The sequence below is a fragment of the Monodon monoceros genome, unplaced genomic scaffold, assembly GCF_005190385.1.
Source record: "Monodon monoceros isolate NGI ecotype Baffin Bay Population unplaced genomic scaffold, NGI_Narwhal_1 Super_Scaffold_12, whole genome shotgun sequence".
NCBI lineage: Eukaryota > Metazoa > Chordata > Mammalia > Artiodactyla > Monodontidae > Monodon > Monodon monoceros.
Window position 1 is genome coordinate 42,016,199 of NW_021703768.1, and position 13,838 is coordinate 42,030,036.

The 13,838-nt window shown below is 41.6% G+C and overlaps 1 protein-coding gene across 5 annotated transcripts in view; it reads right to left on the reverse strand.

The window, feature by feature from the left end:
- The window catches only part of ARL15 (ADP ribosylation factor like GTPase 15), a 416,142-nt gene that overhangs the window by 371,704 nt on the left and 30,600 nt on the right, over positions 1 to 13,838 (reverse strand). For 3 of the 5 annotated variants that reach the window (XM_029216095.1, XM_029216094.1, XM_029216093.1), the window contains exon 2: positions 10,494 to 10,550. The exons of the other annotated variants lie outside the window; for them this stretch is intronic. In XM_029216095.1, the coding sequence (XP_029071928.1) occupies positions 10,494 to 10,550 (57 nt within the window). The remainder of the gene's footprint in view (positions 1 to 10,493; positions 10,551 to 13,838) is intronic. 5 annotated transcript variants of the gene reach the window in all.

Below are 13,838 nucleotides of genomic sequence, written 5' to 3' on the forward strand. Positions count from 1 at the left end.
TCATGCATTCATTCACTCCAAAAATATTCTCTGAGTGCCTGCAACATGTCAGGCACTTATCTAGGTACTGGAGGTACAACAGTGAACGAAACAAGTAAGACTCCCTGCCTTCATGGACCTTCCAAGTCAGAGTGCACAATCTGTGAAATGTGTGATTGGTGCTATAGCCGGAGCTGCCCGAGCCTCCTGGAGTCTGGGCAAAGCTCTCTCTTCTCCCCAACCCAAAGAACCATATACCTATTCAGTCAATGCATAGTTATTGAGCACCAACTACACACCAGAGCCCTAGCTAAACTCAAAGGAATACGGAGGACACAGGCTGATTCTTCAATATACAATAAGCATAAAGCCTCTCATTCAGATTCACTTTGTATAATATTCTAAGTCAATGTTTAAATAAATTTGAGTTCTACAAAGCAAAGACCAAATGATCACCAGCGTCAATTATATTCTCTATATACATAATATTAATCTACTTGCTCTGCTTAAAATCTAAAACACAATTGTGTTCCCAAATTATGGATGTAAGTAAACCATATCCTTGACAGTGACTGCATTCTAAAATAATTTTTAAGCCTTGACAAAAACAAATTATTTTCCCTATCAAGACAAAAGTACTAGTCCTAAGGACTAAACACTAAACATTTGTCAAGAAAACAAAGTCAGGACTTCCCTGGTGGTCCAGTGGTTAAGACTCCGTGCTCCCAGTGCAGTGGGCCCGGGTTCCATCCCTGGTCAGGCAACTAGATCCCACATGCCGGAACTAAGATCCCACCTGCCGCAACTAAGACCCGGCACAGACAAATAAATAAATAAATATTAAAAAAAGAAGAAGAAGAAAAACAGAAAAAACTTTAAACAAAAAAAAAAAGAAAACAAAATCAACCATCTGTGAAAAGAGACAACATAAAAATACGCATTTCCTAGGGTGGAAATTTCCATCAACCAGACACACTCTTGTTAAGGACCACCATGTCATTTATATTGGGAAATATTAAACATTTTAAGTTCCTAAGTTAAATGATTCTAAACGTTTATCAAGAACAGAGCCCCTCCACCTAACCACACAGCTACAATTGATAATAACCAAATGAAGCTTTCCAAAAGGCCTTTGTAAAGAATGATCCCCATGTAACTAGTCAATTTTCTACTGCCTCTTTTTTGTGTTGCCTTTTAAATCAGGATATCTACAGTCAAGAAATGAGAAATATTATACTTCATAAATAAAGTTGAGTTAACAGAGAATATATAATTAGAATTTCTTCTCCACTCGTGATAATAGACTTGCAGTTATAGCCACTATTTCATACCATTAAGCCTTGAAAGTGAAGGCAGCTAGCACACCCTGAAAGCTGAACTCTTAGCTCTGATTTCAACTGCACAACAGCCTAACCAAGAGAACAACCTGGAATAGACTATATTGTTTATTAACACTGTAACCCAAATGAAGGAAAATGCTCTCTAAGGTTTCATCTAGATCAAAATATCCCAAGTCAAAAAAAAAAAAATTTTCTGAAACTTCAGCAAGCTGTATTGAATTTAGATAGTCCCTTGCCTGACCTCAAAATACGGTACAAAGTTATAATGAAAAGATATAATATAGATGATGTCGTAAATGCATAAAGGATACCATAGCCTCTAAGTAGGCTGTAGTCTGTGAATTCTGGGTAAAGCTAGAAAATATCAGCCCCAGATTTAGGTTAATTATAAATTTTTAAAGATATATCAACCACCAATGATAAGATAAATTGGCATCATGTACCCCTAGTAAGATGCAATGAGGATACGATGTCACCTCCATAATATTCCTGCCAAAATTTTTTAACATGAGTCTGAAAGAACGTGAAAGACGTTCCACAAAATAACTGGCCTGGCCCTTTCAGAAATGTCTTTGAATAAAAGACAAAGAAAAGAAAAGAAAAGAAACTACTCTAAATTCAACAAAGTCATATTGAACATCTACTGCCTGGAGTGTAGTAAAGTGTGTTGGGTAAGGGTTTAGAATTCAGCATAAATCCACTCAAATTCTGGCTCCAAATCCCGTCTCCACCATGTGGAAAAGACAGTTAAGCACACTATGCCCCTGTTGTCTCTCTATCAAATGAGGACAATAATAGCGCCTTCTTCACAAGATTGTAGAGAATTAAATGATTTCACCTATAAAGGCCTGAGCACACTTAGTAAGTGCTCAGTAAATGTCAGTGGTGATAAATAATGATGTTGGTGGTAAAGAGGCATCAGATGCTGGGGGTAAAGGGAGAAACAGAATGACAGGGTCATTGCCCTCGGTGAGCTTACAGTTAGAGGAAAATTAACAGGAAATTCTAAGACTGTGAAATACAGGTACTTTGGCTGGTGAAAGACTCTAGAGTGCAAAGACAGGGACACCTTAGAAAGAGCATTTAATCCAGGTATTGGAAGTCATGGAGGGCTTCCCAGAAGAGGTGTCAGCTCACCATTCCAGGATGAGAGGACAGCACGTACAAAGTGCTGGAAGTAGAAAAGAGAACAGACCAAGAGCTGAAGATAGATGAGTATGCCTGGAATATACAATGCTGGAGGTGGAAGAGGAGATAGAGAGAGAAGGCTAAATGGACAAGCAGGGCCAATCCACGCAGGGCACCTTATAAACTTTGTTAAGGATTCTGGGCTTTAACTTAAGAGCCATGGGAGGTTACTGAGACATTTACAGCATAAGCAGACATGCATTTTACAGTTACGCTGATTACAGAAGGTAGAAGTGGATTGAGAGGGGGCAAGGTTGGAAAGGGATGACCAGCTAGGAGGAGGCTGTTAGGGTTTTCCAGGCAAAAAATAGTGGTGCTAGAACCTGGGTAATAGCAGCAAAGAGGAGAGATGACTAGGATGGGAGAGGTCCAAACCTGGGGACTGATAAGATGATGAGGCCGGGGAGAGCTGAGGACTGAGTTCAGTTCCTGGCGTGGCCGCTGGGTGCGCTGTCGCGCCAGTCACGGAGAAAGGAAGCATGGGCCATGAGCGGGTTTGGGGTGGGAAGAGAGTGGGGTCAGTCGGGTCAGATTCAGCGTGAAGGGCCACCCGAGTGGAGCTGTGCTGGAGTCACAAAGGTCTGCAGCAGACAAGCCTTGATGGTGAGAGGAAAGGATACATTCTACATTCCCCAGAATAAAACACCTAAACCAAACAGATTTTATCTTGTTCTCATATGGGCTCCAATTTCAAAAGATGATTTAAAAAAAAAAAAAAAAAAAGCATGGCATTCCTGTCAATCTCATTTCTCACATTACACATTACACATGTAATCTCAATTACACATTTCATGGTGTAACTCTCTTACTGTATAAACAGAGAGTTGATGGATATTTGTGGCTCTCAACAAGTTCATTAAACCTCAAACTTTAAATCCCCCTGCCAGGAAAGTTAGCAACATTAGCCAGATATTCTTGCTCTACTTGAGCACATTATTTTGTTTATTAAAGAAGGCAAGCAATCATCAACTCTCATCTCCTAGATTATAAAGCATATAACCTTCCACTTACACCCTTCAAAATAAAATTGTCAAAATACAAATGTGCACTAACCACATGTGTCTGTGCACAAAAGTACATATAATATGCTGACATGTGTAAATAAAATACTAGATTTGATCTTGGCCCGTAAAGCCTCAGTTATCCATCCAACCAGAAGGCGGACTTGTCACAAACACAAAATCACTCTTGTTGCCCCACTAGGTGCTCATTCAACGTGTGCACTGGCAATGGCTACCAGCAATGCTGACTCTCCTCCACACCTTCCTCAGGGTATACTGCCCTGTGTGAAGCTGAAGTGCAGATCAATTTGCCTTAGCTTATTTCCTCAAGAGACAGCAAATTGTCCCCCAGTGTCCATTCTCTTCTCCCCGTTAGGAATAGAACCCCGAGAGCTCCTCACCAGAGCCCCCATTTCTAAGCCTCTCCTGCAGTGACACAGTCATGTGACTCAATTTCCGGGACTTGGGAGGTGAGGGGAAGTGTGTAGAACTTCCAGGTCACACCCATAAAGGGAACTGCTTGGCCTCCATTCCTCTTTCCCAAAAAACTAACAGACACGGGAGTGGTGAGCTGTCTTCAACCCGCACAGGAGCAGAATAAACTAGGCAATGGAAGAACATGCTAGAAGGAGACTGAGTCCCTAAAGGACTCATGAAGCAAAGGGCTAGATTCCAAGCTGACTACCAGCTTACAATCTGATATGAAATAGAAACTTAACTCTGTTTAAGCCACTGTTATTTTGATCTTCACTAAAACAGCCAAACCAATAACTTAATTCATTTCCGTTCCATTAAGGTATACAATAATGCTGAATTTCTTCAATTAACGTGCGCCTCCCTTTGTCTTGGAGCTTTTCATTTCTTTATTAGGACTGCAGACATCTCAGCATCCCACACAATTTACAATAAATATTTAATCTGGAGCCTTCAAGGAGCACAGAAAACAGGGACAGTCAACACCACTCCTCTCCACATGGTCATGTATTAAAGCTGCTCTTTAGTTTGTTCCCAGAGCAAAGACTTGCAGAGCCCATATGCGGGACTGCCAGTCTGTCTGACACGTGTTTAACTTTGGTGTTTTACTGACAGTAACATCCTAAACCCGGCATCAGGATTGCCTACCTTGATTTCCTTTCCCTCCAGGAATGATGACAGATTTTACTGAGTCCTCTATACTTTCTTCTTTGGTGCCTGTGGTACACAGCATGCTGCTTCCCTTCCCCTCCTCCATGAGATGTTCATGTCCTAATCCTCAAAACCCATGACTATGTTACCTTACGTGGCAAAAAGGGGGCGTCACAGGTGTGATTAAGTTAAGCATCTTGAGATGGGAATGGGAAGGTTGGCCTGGATTATCCAGGTGTGCCCAATTTAATTACTAGGGTCCTTATAAAGAGAGAGAGAGGATTATTAGACGTGTTAGAGAAGATGTGATGACAGAAACAGAGATGTGGCAAACGGAGAAGCTGAAGTGATGCCACTGCTAGAAGGGGGCCAAGAGCAAAGGAATACAGGCAGCCACCAAAGGTAAGGATCAGATTGTCCTCTAGAGCCTCCTGTCCTCTACAGCAGCCCTGCCAACATCTTGGTTTTAGCCCAGTGAGACCCACTTCAGACTTCTGACCTTCAGAATGATAAGAGAATAAATACATGTTGCTTTAAGCTACTAAATTTGTGGTAATTTGTCTCAGCAGCAAAAAGGAAACAAATACAGTGTCCTTACAAGTGGCACTATATGTTGTAAAAACTCAAAGTTTAGGGCAGGATTTGTTCAGACTTAAAGAGCTAGATTAAAATCAGTTTTAATAATATACAATATTACTAATAGTATTATTAATAATGATATGCAACTGTTGTGCGATTTATTCTAATAGGTAGCCCTCCCTGCCCCCTCCTTAAAAATATAGTCACAGAAGTTGAATATGAGCATTGTGTGGCAGGTACAAGCAAATGTTACAGCTCGGTAAAAGGATAATCACTACCCACTACTGAATGCATCTGTATCTCAGGATGAATCTACATGCCATTTTCACAAATGCTGTTATTGTTCTAAAGGATGTATGTTTTCTCTGCTAGTAAAACAGCATTTGATACTTTCTGCAAAGTCAAAAGAAGAATTTAAAGAGTTTTTAAAGCTCTTATTATTAACCAAAATCACTAGCCACACACAATATTTTACTGCTATTATTTAGTTCAAATCTCATTCATCACTAGATTGAGTTTTAGTTCACGCAGGGGTTGGGTACGGAGAGGGAACAATCAGCCCATAGGGTCCATGTGCTTCAAACAGTACCATCCTGGAGGAGGCAAGATTAACTGGCCCGGCTTCATTCATCTTGGCCTCTGAGCTTTCAGTTTTGTTGTTGTTGTTGTCGTTGTTTTTGCGGTACGCGGGCCTCTCACTGTTGTGGCCTCTCCCGTTGCGGAGCACAGGCTCCGGACGCGCAGGCTCAGCGGCCATGGCTCACGGGCCCAGCCGCTCCGCAGCATGTGGGATCTTCCCGGACCAGGGTACGAACCCGTGTCCCCTGCATCGGCAGGCGGACTCTCAACCACTGCGCCACCAGGGAAGCCCCGAGCTTTCAGTTTTGACCAAAGGGGTTCGCACTCCAACAAGGAAGGTGGCTAGATGCCCAAATGACCACTCCAATCCTCACCCCGCTTCAAGCCACCACCAGCTGGTTGTCCACCACGGTGCTCTGGCTCTGATAACAATAACAGTTCCCAACTCAGAGACGTCTGGGAACAACTGCAAGTCCCTTTGAGGGTATTTACCCCGACATTCCAAAGGGAAGTCCTAAACTATGCCCTAGCATGCCCTCTAGCCCGGAGTTAATCCACACCTGACTGCCAAAGGTTCATTTCAAGATCACTTTCTCAAGTATGGCCTGTTGCCATTGCTCGAATTTCAAAAAAAACCATAGACCCACAATTGTGATGTAAACTCTTGGCCTGGACTTACTTCCCCTTCTTCTTCCTGACCAGAACCCAGTGAATGTTGTTTAATACCCAAAATAGTCTAGATTCACATAACAGGTCTTCTTTTGTTTCAAAAACTAAATTACCTCTTTGTAAGACGTCAGGATATCACATTTGAGAGAACACACTCTGTCCTGTGCTACAGGGCACAGGAAAGGGAGTTATCTCCTCAGAGCAGATGCTTCATCTGAAGACCTTCTTCTGTTTTGCTCTGTTTCAATTTGTCCTAGCATTTGGGTTTGGGAGCGGCTATCACTCCATCACTGATAATGCGTAAGTTTCTCTACCCACGCCTTAAGATCCCTGCCTAGAAAACTGAGGCAGGATTTGTTTTCTTCAGCTTCCTGAGTTAAGGCTCTCTAAACAAGCATCATTTCCTTTCGATGTCTAGAGAAAGCTCTGTCCACTCCAAACACTGGAGAGAAAAGTGGATGTCATGCAAAGGACAGCCTTTGTTTTCTCTGAGTAATGGTTTTCATTAAACTGTTTAATATATAAGGTTCAGTACGCACTCACCTGCATACAACACATTTACTTTTTTTAAAAAATAAATTTCTTTATTTTATTTATTTTTGGCTGTGTTGGGTCTTTGTTGCTGCGAGCAGGCTTTTCTCTAGTTGGCAGCGAGCGGGGGCTACTCTTTGTTGCAGTGCGCGGCTTCTCATTGTGGTGGCTTCTCTTGTTGTGGAGCATGGGCTCTAGGTGTGCAGGCTTCAGCAGTTAAGGCACGCAAACTCAGCAGTTGTGGCTCGTGGGCTCTACAGTGCAGGCTCAGGAGTTGTGGCGCACACACGGGCTTAGTTGCTCCGCGGCATGTGGAATCTTCCCAGACCAGGGCTCGAATCCGTGTCCCTTGCATTGGCAGGGGGATTCTTAACCACTGCGCCACCAGGGAAGCCCAACGCATTTACTTTTATACCTTGGAAGTTTTTAGCGTGTCTGTCCTGTATACATTCCATTTTGGTCTTGGCTCATTTCAGATTATGGATCCCAAATATGTAAGAAGTACGGCTTTTCTCTCCTTAGTTAAGTGCTTAATCTGCTTTTTAGCAACGTTAGAGGCATATAGAAATAAAAGTTATGTCAAGTACCTATCACCATCGTCTCAGACATTCACCCATAATCTTTAGTTTCCTCCTCTACTTTGTTTTACTTAAAACTTAGCATTTCTTTTCAACAGGTACTACTAAGTTTTTCATGTTTGTTTATGTCCTTTATTTACAATTCACAAGATTTTTTTTTCCCCTCCCTGTTTTAGTCTGCTTGGGCTGCTATAACAAATTATGATAGAATGGGTGGCTTAAACGACAGACATTTCTCACAGTCTTAGAGTTAGAAGTCCGAGATCAGGGTGCCAGCACAGTCGGGTTCTGGTAAGAGCTCTTTCCCTGGCTTATGGAAGGCTGCCTTCCTGATTCACAGCACAGGGGAAGAGAGAGAGCAAACTCTCTGATATCTCTTCTAAGGGCTAATCCCCTCACAAGGACCCCACCCCCTCACGACTGTATCTAAACCTAATTTCCTCCCAAAGGCCCCATCTCCAAACACCATCACACTGCGGGTTAGGGCTTCGACACGTGAATTCTGGGTAGGAGCACAAATCTCTCCGCAGCACTCCCCTTTAAGGACAATTTTTATCTGCCTTAGAATTAGTCCACAGCAAGAGCTTCTTCACTAAATAAGCAGAGATGAGCACCTGCATGGTCCCAGGCCCAGGCTAAGTGCTAGGTAATCGAGGATGACCAAGCACCATTCCTGACATCAACAGTCCCGGTGTTCTCAGGTTCTAGTGGTAAATACACTGTTGTGTTGACTTCCCGCGGTGCCCACACTCAGATCTCCCGTCTAGAGAAGCACAGTCGGCTGACAGCCTCGAGCGGCCACAGCTGCAGGCATTCGTGCTGAGGCGGTACTTCTGCTGGGCTGCTGCCAGCCAGTGCCCGGGCACTCAGAGGACCTGGAGTTGGGCCTTTCCTGCACATCATGGGACTCCTCAAACAGGCAGCTTTGTTCAAGGAACCCCCATCAACAACAACAACAAAAATACTAACAAAGTAACTTCAGATAAACAACAGAAAACATGTCTAGCCCCAAGTAATCTATTCATCTAACTGGGGATAAATGTCACCCAATTTTGTTTTGAGATGGCAAATATACACAAAATCCAGCATCTTGAGGGAAAACATAAAATACATAAAAAGATACTCAGCTGAGACAAGCAGCTAACACAAGTGAGAAAAGGAATAAAGAAAATGTGCTTTTTCTAAGTTCAAACTAAGGCAAAACTGAAAACGGTGCTCACACCAATATAACTGAACAGACAGCTACTGAGCACCTACCGTGTGCCAGACGCTGTGGAAGGTACAAGGATAAGCACAGCTAGGCAATCTGTGGTCATATCTTTTACTCAGAGCTCTTGCTTCATTCATTCTAAACAATTTCCCTAAACTTCTTGTGCACACATATTCACACTCCTCTGTGCAAGGTGGATGAGAAACAAAATCACCTTTTTTAAAACCCTTCCACAGAAAATAATTTGGTCTTCAAAAGTAAACATCATTCCATTTCCTGTTCACTCTCAGAATCCCCTCCCTAGGCCTTCAAAGGGAAAAAGTCAAGATACTTTGTCACTGAGTCTTTTTTTTTTTTTTTTTTTTTTTTTTTGCGGTACGCGGGCCTCTCACTGTTGTGGCCTCTCCCATTGCGTAGCACAGGCTCCGGATGCGCAGGCTCAGCGGCCATGACTCCCGGGTCCAGCCGCTCCACGGCATGTGGGATCTTCCCAGACCGGGGCACGAACTCGTGTCCCCTGCATCGGCAGGCAGACTCTCAACCACTGCACCACCAGGGAAGCCCTGTCACTGAGTCTTTACATTAGAAAAGTTCTTTAATGGTCATCTACATAGACACATCCCTATATTTCTGAATTACGAAATGGGCTGGCTCACGGCACTGGAGTCAACTGACAGACTCATATAAAAAAAAAAAAAATTCCAAAACACACTAACATTTTCTATATTTTTGTGTTGTGAAGTATATCATACATACAAAAAAGTATATGAAGCAAATATGTTGTTTAAAGAATAACTGTAAAGCCAACACCATGTGCCCACCATTCAAGTTAAGAAGCAGAACATCACTAAAACTTTTAAAGCCTTTTCCTCGCCTCCACTTTCCTAGAGCAGAATTTCTCAGCCTCAGCACTGCTGACATTCTGGGCCAGATAACTACTAAGTGCTTACCCAGTGTATTGCTGGATGTTTAGCAACACCCCTGGCCTCCGCCCAGTGGATGCCAGTAGCATGCCACCATCACCCTCGGGAGAAGCAACCAAAAACGTCTCCAGCCATTGCCACATAGCCCCTGGAGGGCAAAATCGTCACCCACCCCACCCCCACCCCCGTCGAGGACTGCTGCCCTAGAGGTAACGACAACCGAATTTTTACATTTCTTTATAATTTATCTGTCTATTTATCTAACCTTAAAACAATGTATTGCTTAGTGTTGCCGTTTTCAAACTTTGTAGAAATCAAATCATACTGCATGTATTTTCCTGTGATTTGTTTTTTAATCAACATTATATTTGTAAAATGTAACCACTGTGTATTATAGCTGTAGTTCATATATATTACTTTTAGTTTATAATGTTTGCTGCTGTATGGTATCCTATGAAATTAACTAAAATGCCACAATCCAATCTATTACTGATGGGCATTTGCATTATTTCTAATATTTTCCTTTTATGAACACTTCTGCTGGAACTTTCCCTGCACAGGTCTTCTTATAATTACACAACAATTTCTCTGAAGTACACACCTAGGAGTAGATTTGCGCAGGTCATAGAACATTCTGGTACTCAACTTTATTATTTTCCGAAGTGGCTGTATAAATTTACACTCTCACCAGCAGTGGAGGACAATTCCCATAGCTCCATACACTCTCCAGCACGCAGTTCTTCATTTATACTTTCATGACATTTGGTACCGAAAAAATATACATTGCTTACCGTGTAAATGCCAATTCTACAGACAGCAAATGAGATCTGGATACATTCAGACATTCTCTACAAGATTAAAATAAGAGATTACAACTAAATGTTTGTTCCATAGAACTGACTTCTCCCCTCTTGTCTTGCTTCTCTCTCTAAAGAGAATCTGTTGTCTTTTGACACCTGCTTTACGAGCAAGTGGCTGAAATTTTTTCCTTCTCTCTGCTTTTTCTAGGCCAGCTCAAATAAAACAGAGATAATAAAGTATGTAGCATAGTGCTTTATCATGGGACTATAAAGCAGATACTTCAATCTCTAATTCAATAGCATAATTTAAGGAATGTGATTTATTGTATTGGTTTGATTACATTTCTTTAAATCCTGCTCTAATATCTAATTTTCAATGATTAATTCTTTGACTGCTAGAAGTAGTTTTATAAGCACTTATTTTTTTTTTAGTTCAGTTCTTACTAGATCATAAATGTCTACAATGCTTACAGAAAACTAACCTTTGTTAAAAAAAAAAAAAGTAAAAGCTCGTGGTTATATACTAAAAGTTTTGAATGGGCTGAATTTAAAGAGAAGCCTAAGGTCCTTGGTCTCAGAATATCAATGACAGCACTCAAATTAGAGTTCACAACTTCTCATACCCAAATCAAGTTCACACTCCTAAAACTCATTTCCACTCACAATACCATGTATACCAAACACGAGTATTGATTTATTGCCTTTTCTTTAACTGGAGGAATATTTTTAGCACATTAAATCGGTATGTAGTCAAAACAACTCTAACTTTATACAGTCCAACACTGTTATTATGGTTTACTGTTGGCAAGCAAAAGCTTCTCTGTGAAGTTTATAATGCCCAAATCTGGCAATCATGGTTGTATCCACTGCACCAAGGAAGCAGAGACACAAGATCCCCAATTCCCATGGTAGCCAAAAAGGCTTCCAAACAGATGTTCCTTTGGAAGAGAAGGCCAAAAACTCGTATCAGGCTGATTCTGCAAAATGATCCAGCCTCTTCAGATGGCCATAAGAAACTAATTCTGTATGATTAAAGGAATTGGTAAGGAAAATACTGAAAGCCAAGGCTACATTGCATGGACATTCAAAATTAAAAATTACAGCAATGGAAAAACCAAACTCATGAGATAATTTGTTGTGTAAAGTTCTTAAACTCTAAACTTTCAAAAAGTTCCAGGTGCTACTGTTCACATGAATGGCTGACGATTTAATATTGGGGATCATTTCTATTATTAAGGTATCATTACCACCATGGCACTATTGGGTTTCTTTATTCTGCATAAAATACACTACTGGAAACACCCCAGGGCAATGCCACTGGCCTCCTCAGAGCTGAATGACAGAATACTCACTACCTTGCCCAACGTTTATTCTCCCTTCTACCTTTGGAAATTACCCTGATTTTTACTTTTGTACAAAATGAATTATTTAACAGCTCTCCCAGTAATCTAGAAAGCTTATTTTCCCCAAGTGAAAGATAACTATCTTATTTTATGTCACCTGGAACAAGAGTCTATTTCCCCGCCATCCCTGGAGCTGGGGACTGTCGCGTGACTCAGTTCTCTGTAATGAGATGCATAAAGTGAAGGATGCGTAAAGTGAACTGACTCTAAGAAGGACCCTTTTACTCTTCTGCCTTTCCTACTTCTTTTTCTGCAATTGAGATTTCATGCAGCTCCAGCAGGGGCCTTAGATTGGGAGGAGCCCGGAGGACAGTGGACACGGGAAGTGAAGCCCAAGGATGAGCAAACCAGGAGACTCAAAGGGCAGTGCAGCTGCCATACCAGCCTCCTCCAAACTGTGTACGTGAAAGAGAAATAAACCTCTAACTTGTTTAAAAACTGTGTGTCTCTCTCAACCGACTAACCCTAACTGGTACAGAGCAATACTCTAAGAAATAGTCAGTTTTAACAAGTGGGTTTCCCCGGGGCCTTAAAAGAAAGAGACCCAGCATTTGTCATTAGGGCTCTTTTTAAGAGCTTAATCTTAAAAAGAGCTTGACCTTTTAAAGGGGGGAGATGTATTTATTCTTCAGTTACTAAAAACCTACTTTCCAATGCTTTTCACACTCCCAAAATGTACAAGTACTGTTACTGGGATTGTCAAAATTATTACCCTTGAAAACCCTCAACTTATTTTGTGTAATTTTTTTCTCACTAGCCGTATTTCCTCCTTCTCTCTAACCTCTAATCCTTACAAATACTGCCTTATCCCTGAACATCTGACCTCAAACCAAGCAGCACATCTATTGCTCAAACTCCAAATTCATTCTAACAGTAATGTTCTCGGGAACGGGCTTCTTTACTCTCATTAGAGGGAGTCGAATAAAAAGAGATATTTAAAAGCATAATGAAACTTCTTTGGGTCATGCTATAGGAAATGGTTATAAATTTTAAATGATTAGTTCATATTCTTTCCGCATATAGATGCTCTATTGGCAAGAACCCATTTTAAAAACCCAGAGGACAGGGGCTTCCCTGGTGGCACAGTGATTGAGAGTCCGCCTGCCGATGCAGGGGACACGGCTTCGTGCCCTGGTCCGGGAAGATCCCACATGCCGCGGAGCGGCTGGGCCCGTGAGCCATGGCCGCTGAGCCTGCACGTCCGGAGCCTGTGCTCCGCAACGGGAGAGGCCACAGCAGTGAGAGGCCCACGTACCTCAAAAAAAAAAAAAAAAAAAAGCCATGGGACAGAACGCATAGCTTGGAATGAAAGATGAGTAATCATCCCCAAGGAAAGAATGGATCTCTACCCTAGATAAACTCTGACCCAGTAGCCTCTATATCAGCATTCATAAATCTCCATCTAGACTCACCTGAGGAAGAACGAAAGGATATTATTTGAAAAGCAATAACCTTCAGAGTAATCTCACCTTCTTTGCTGCCTCATCTGATGAAAGTGCAGAAAAGAAGTGCTGTCAAGAGCAAGTCACAGATTGGTTACAGTCTGTTAAGACAGGGCTACAGAAAAAAAAAGTCTAATCCAGAGAAAGAGAAAAGGAATACTCAATTTGAAATTAATATGATTACTTACATTTTACTGTTGTTTTCCCTAAGAAACTTCAAAAGGTAAGCATGAAAATAAAGGAGAAAAAAAATCTTCAACAAGACGGCAGAAAATACTATACAGTCTGCAAAGAAACTTGATTTCAAGGTATAACAAATTTCCGTTCCATCAGGGGATGAAAAAACACATTAATTTTCTTTTTCTAAAGGAGCTGTTTTTAGAATATTTTGAGGTGCCATGCAATCCCTCATTCTGATATAGGGCAAGGTGACAGCCATGTTTCCTTATTTTCTCCTCTGTAATTTTGCATGTGATGAAAATAAAAGGTTA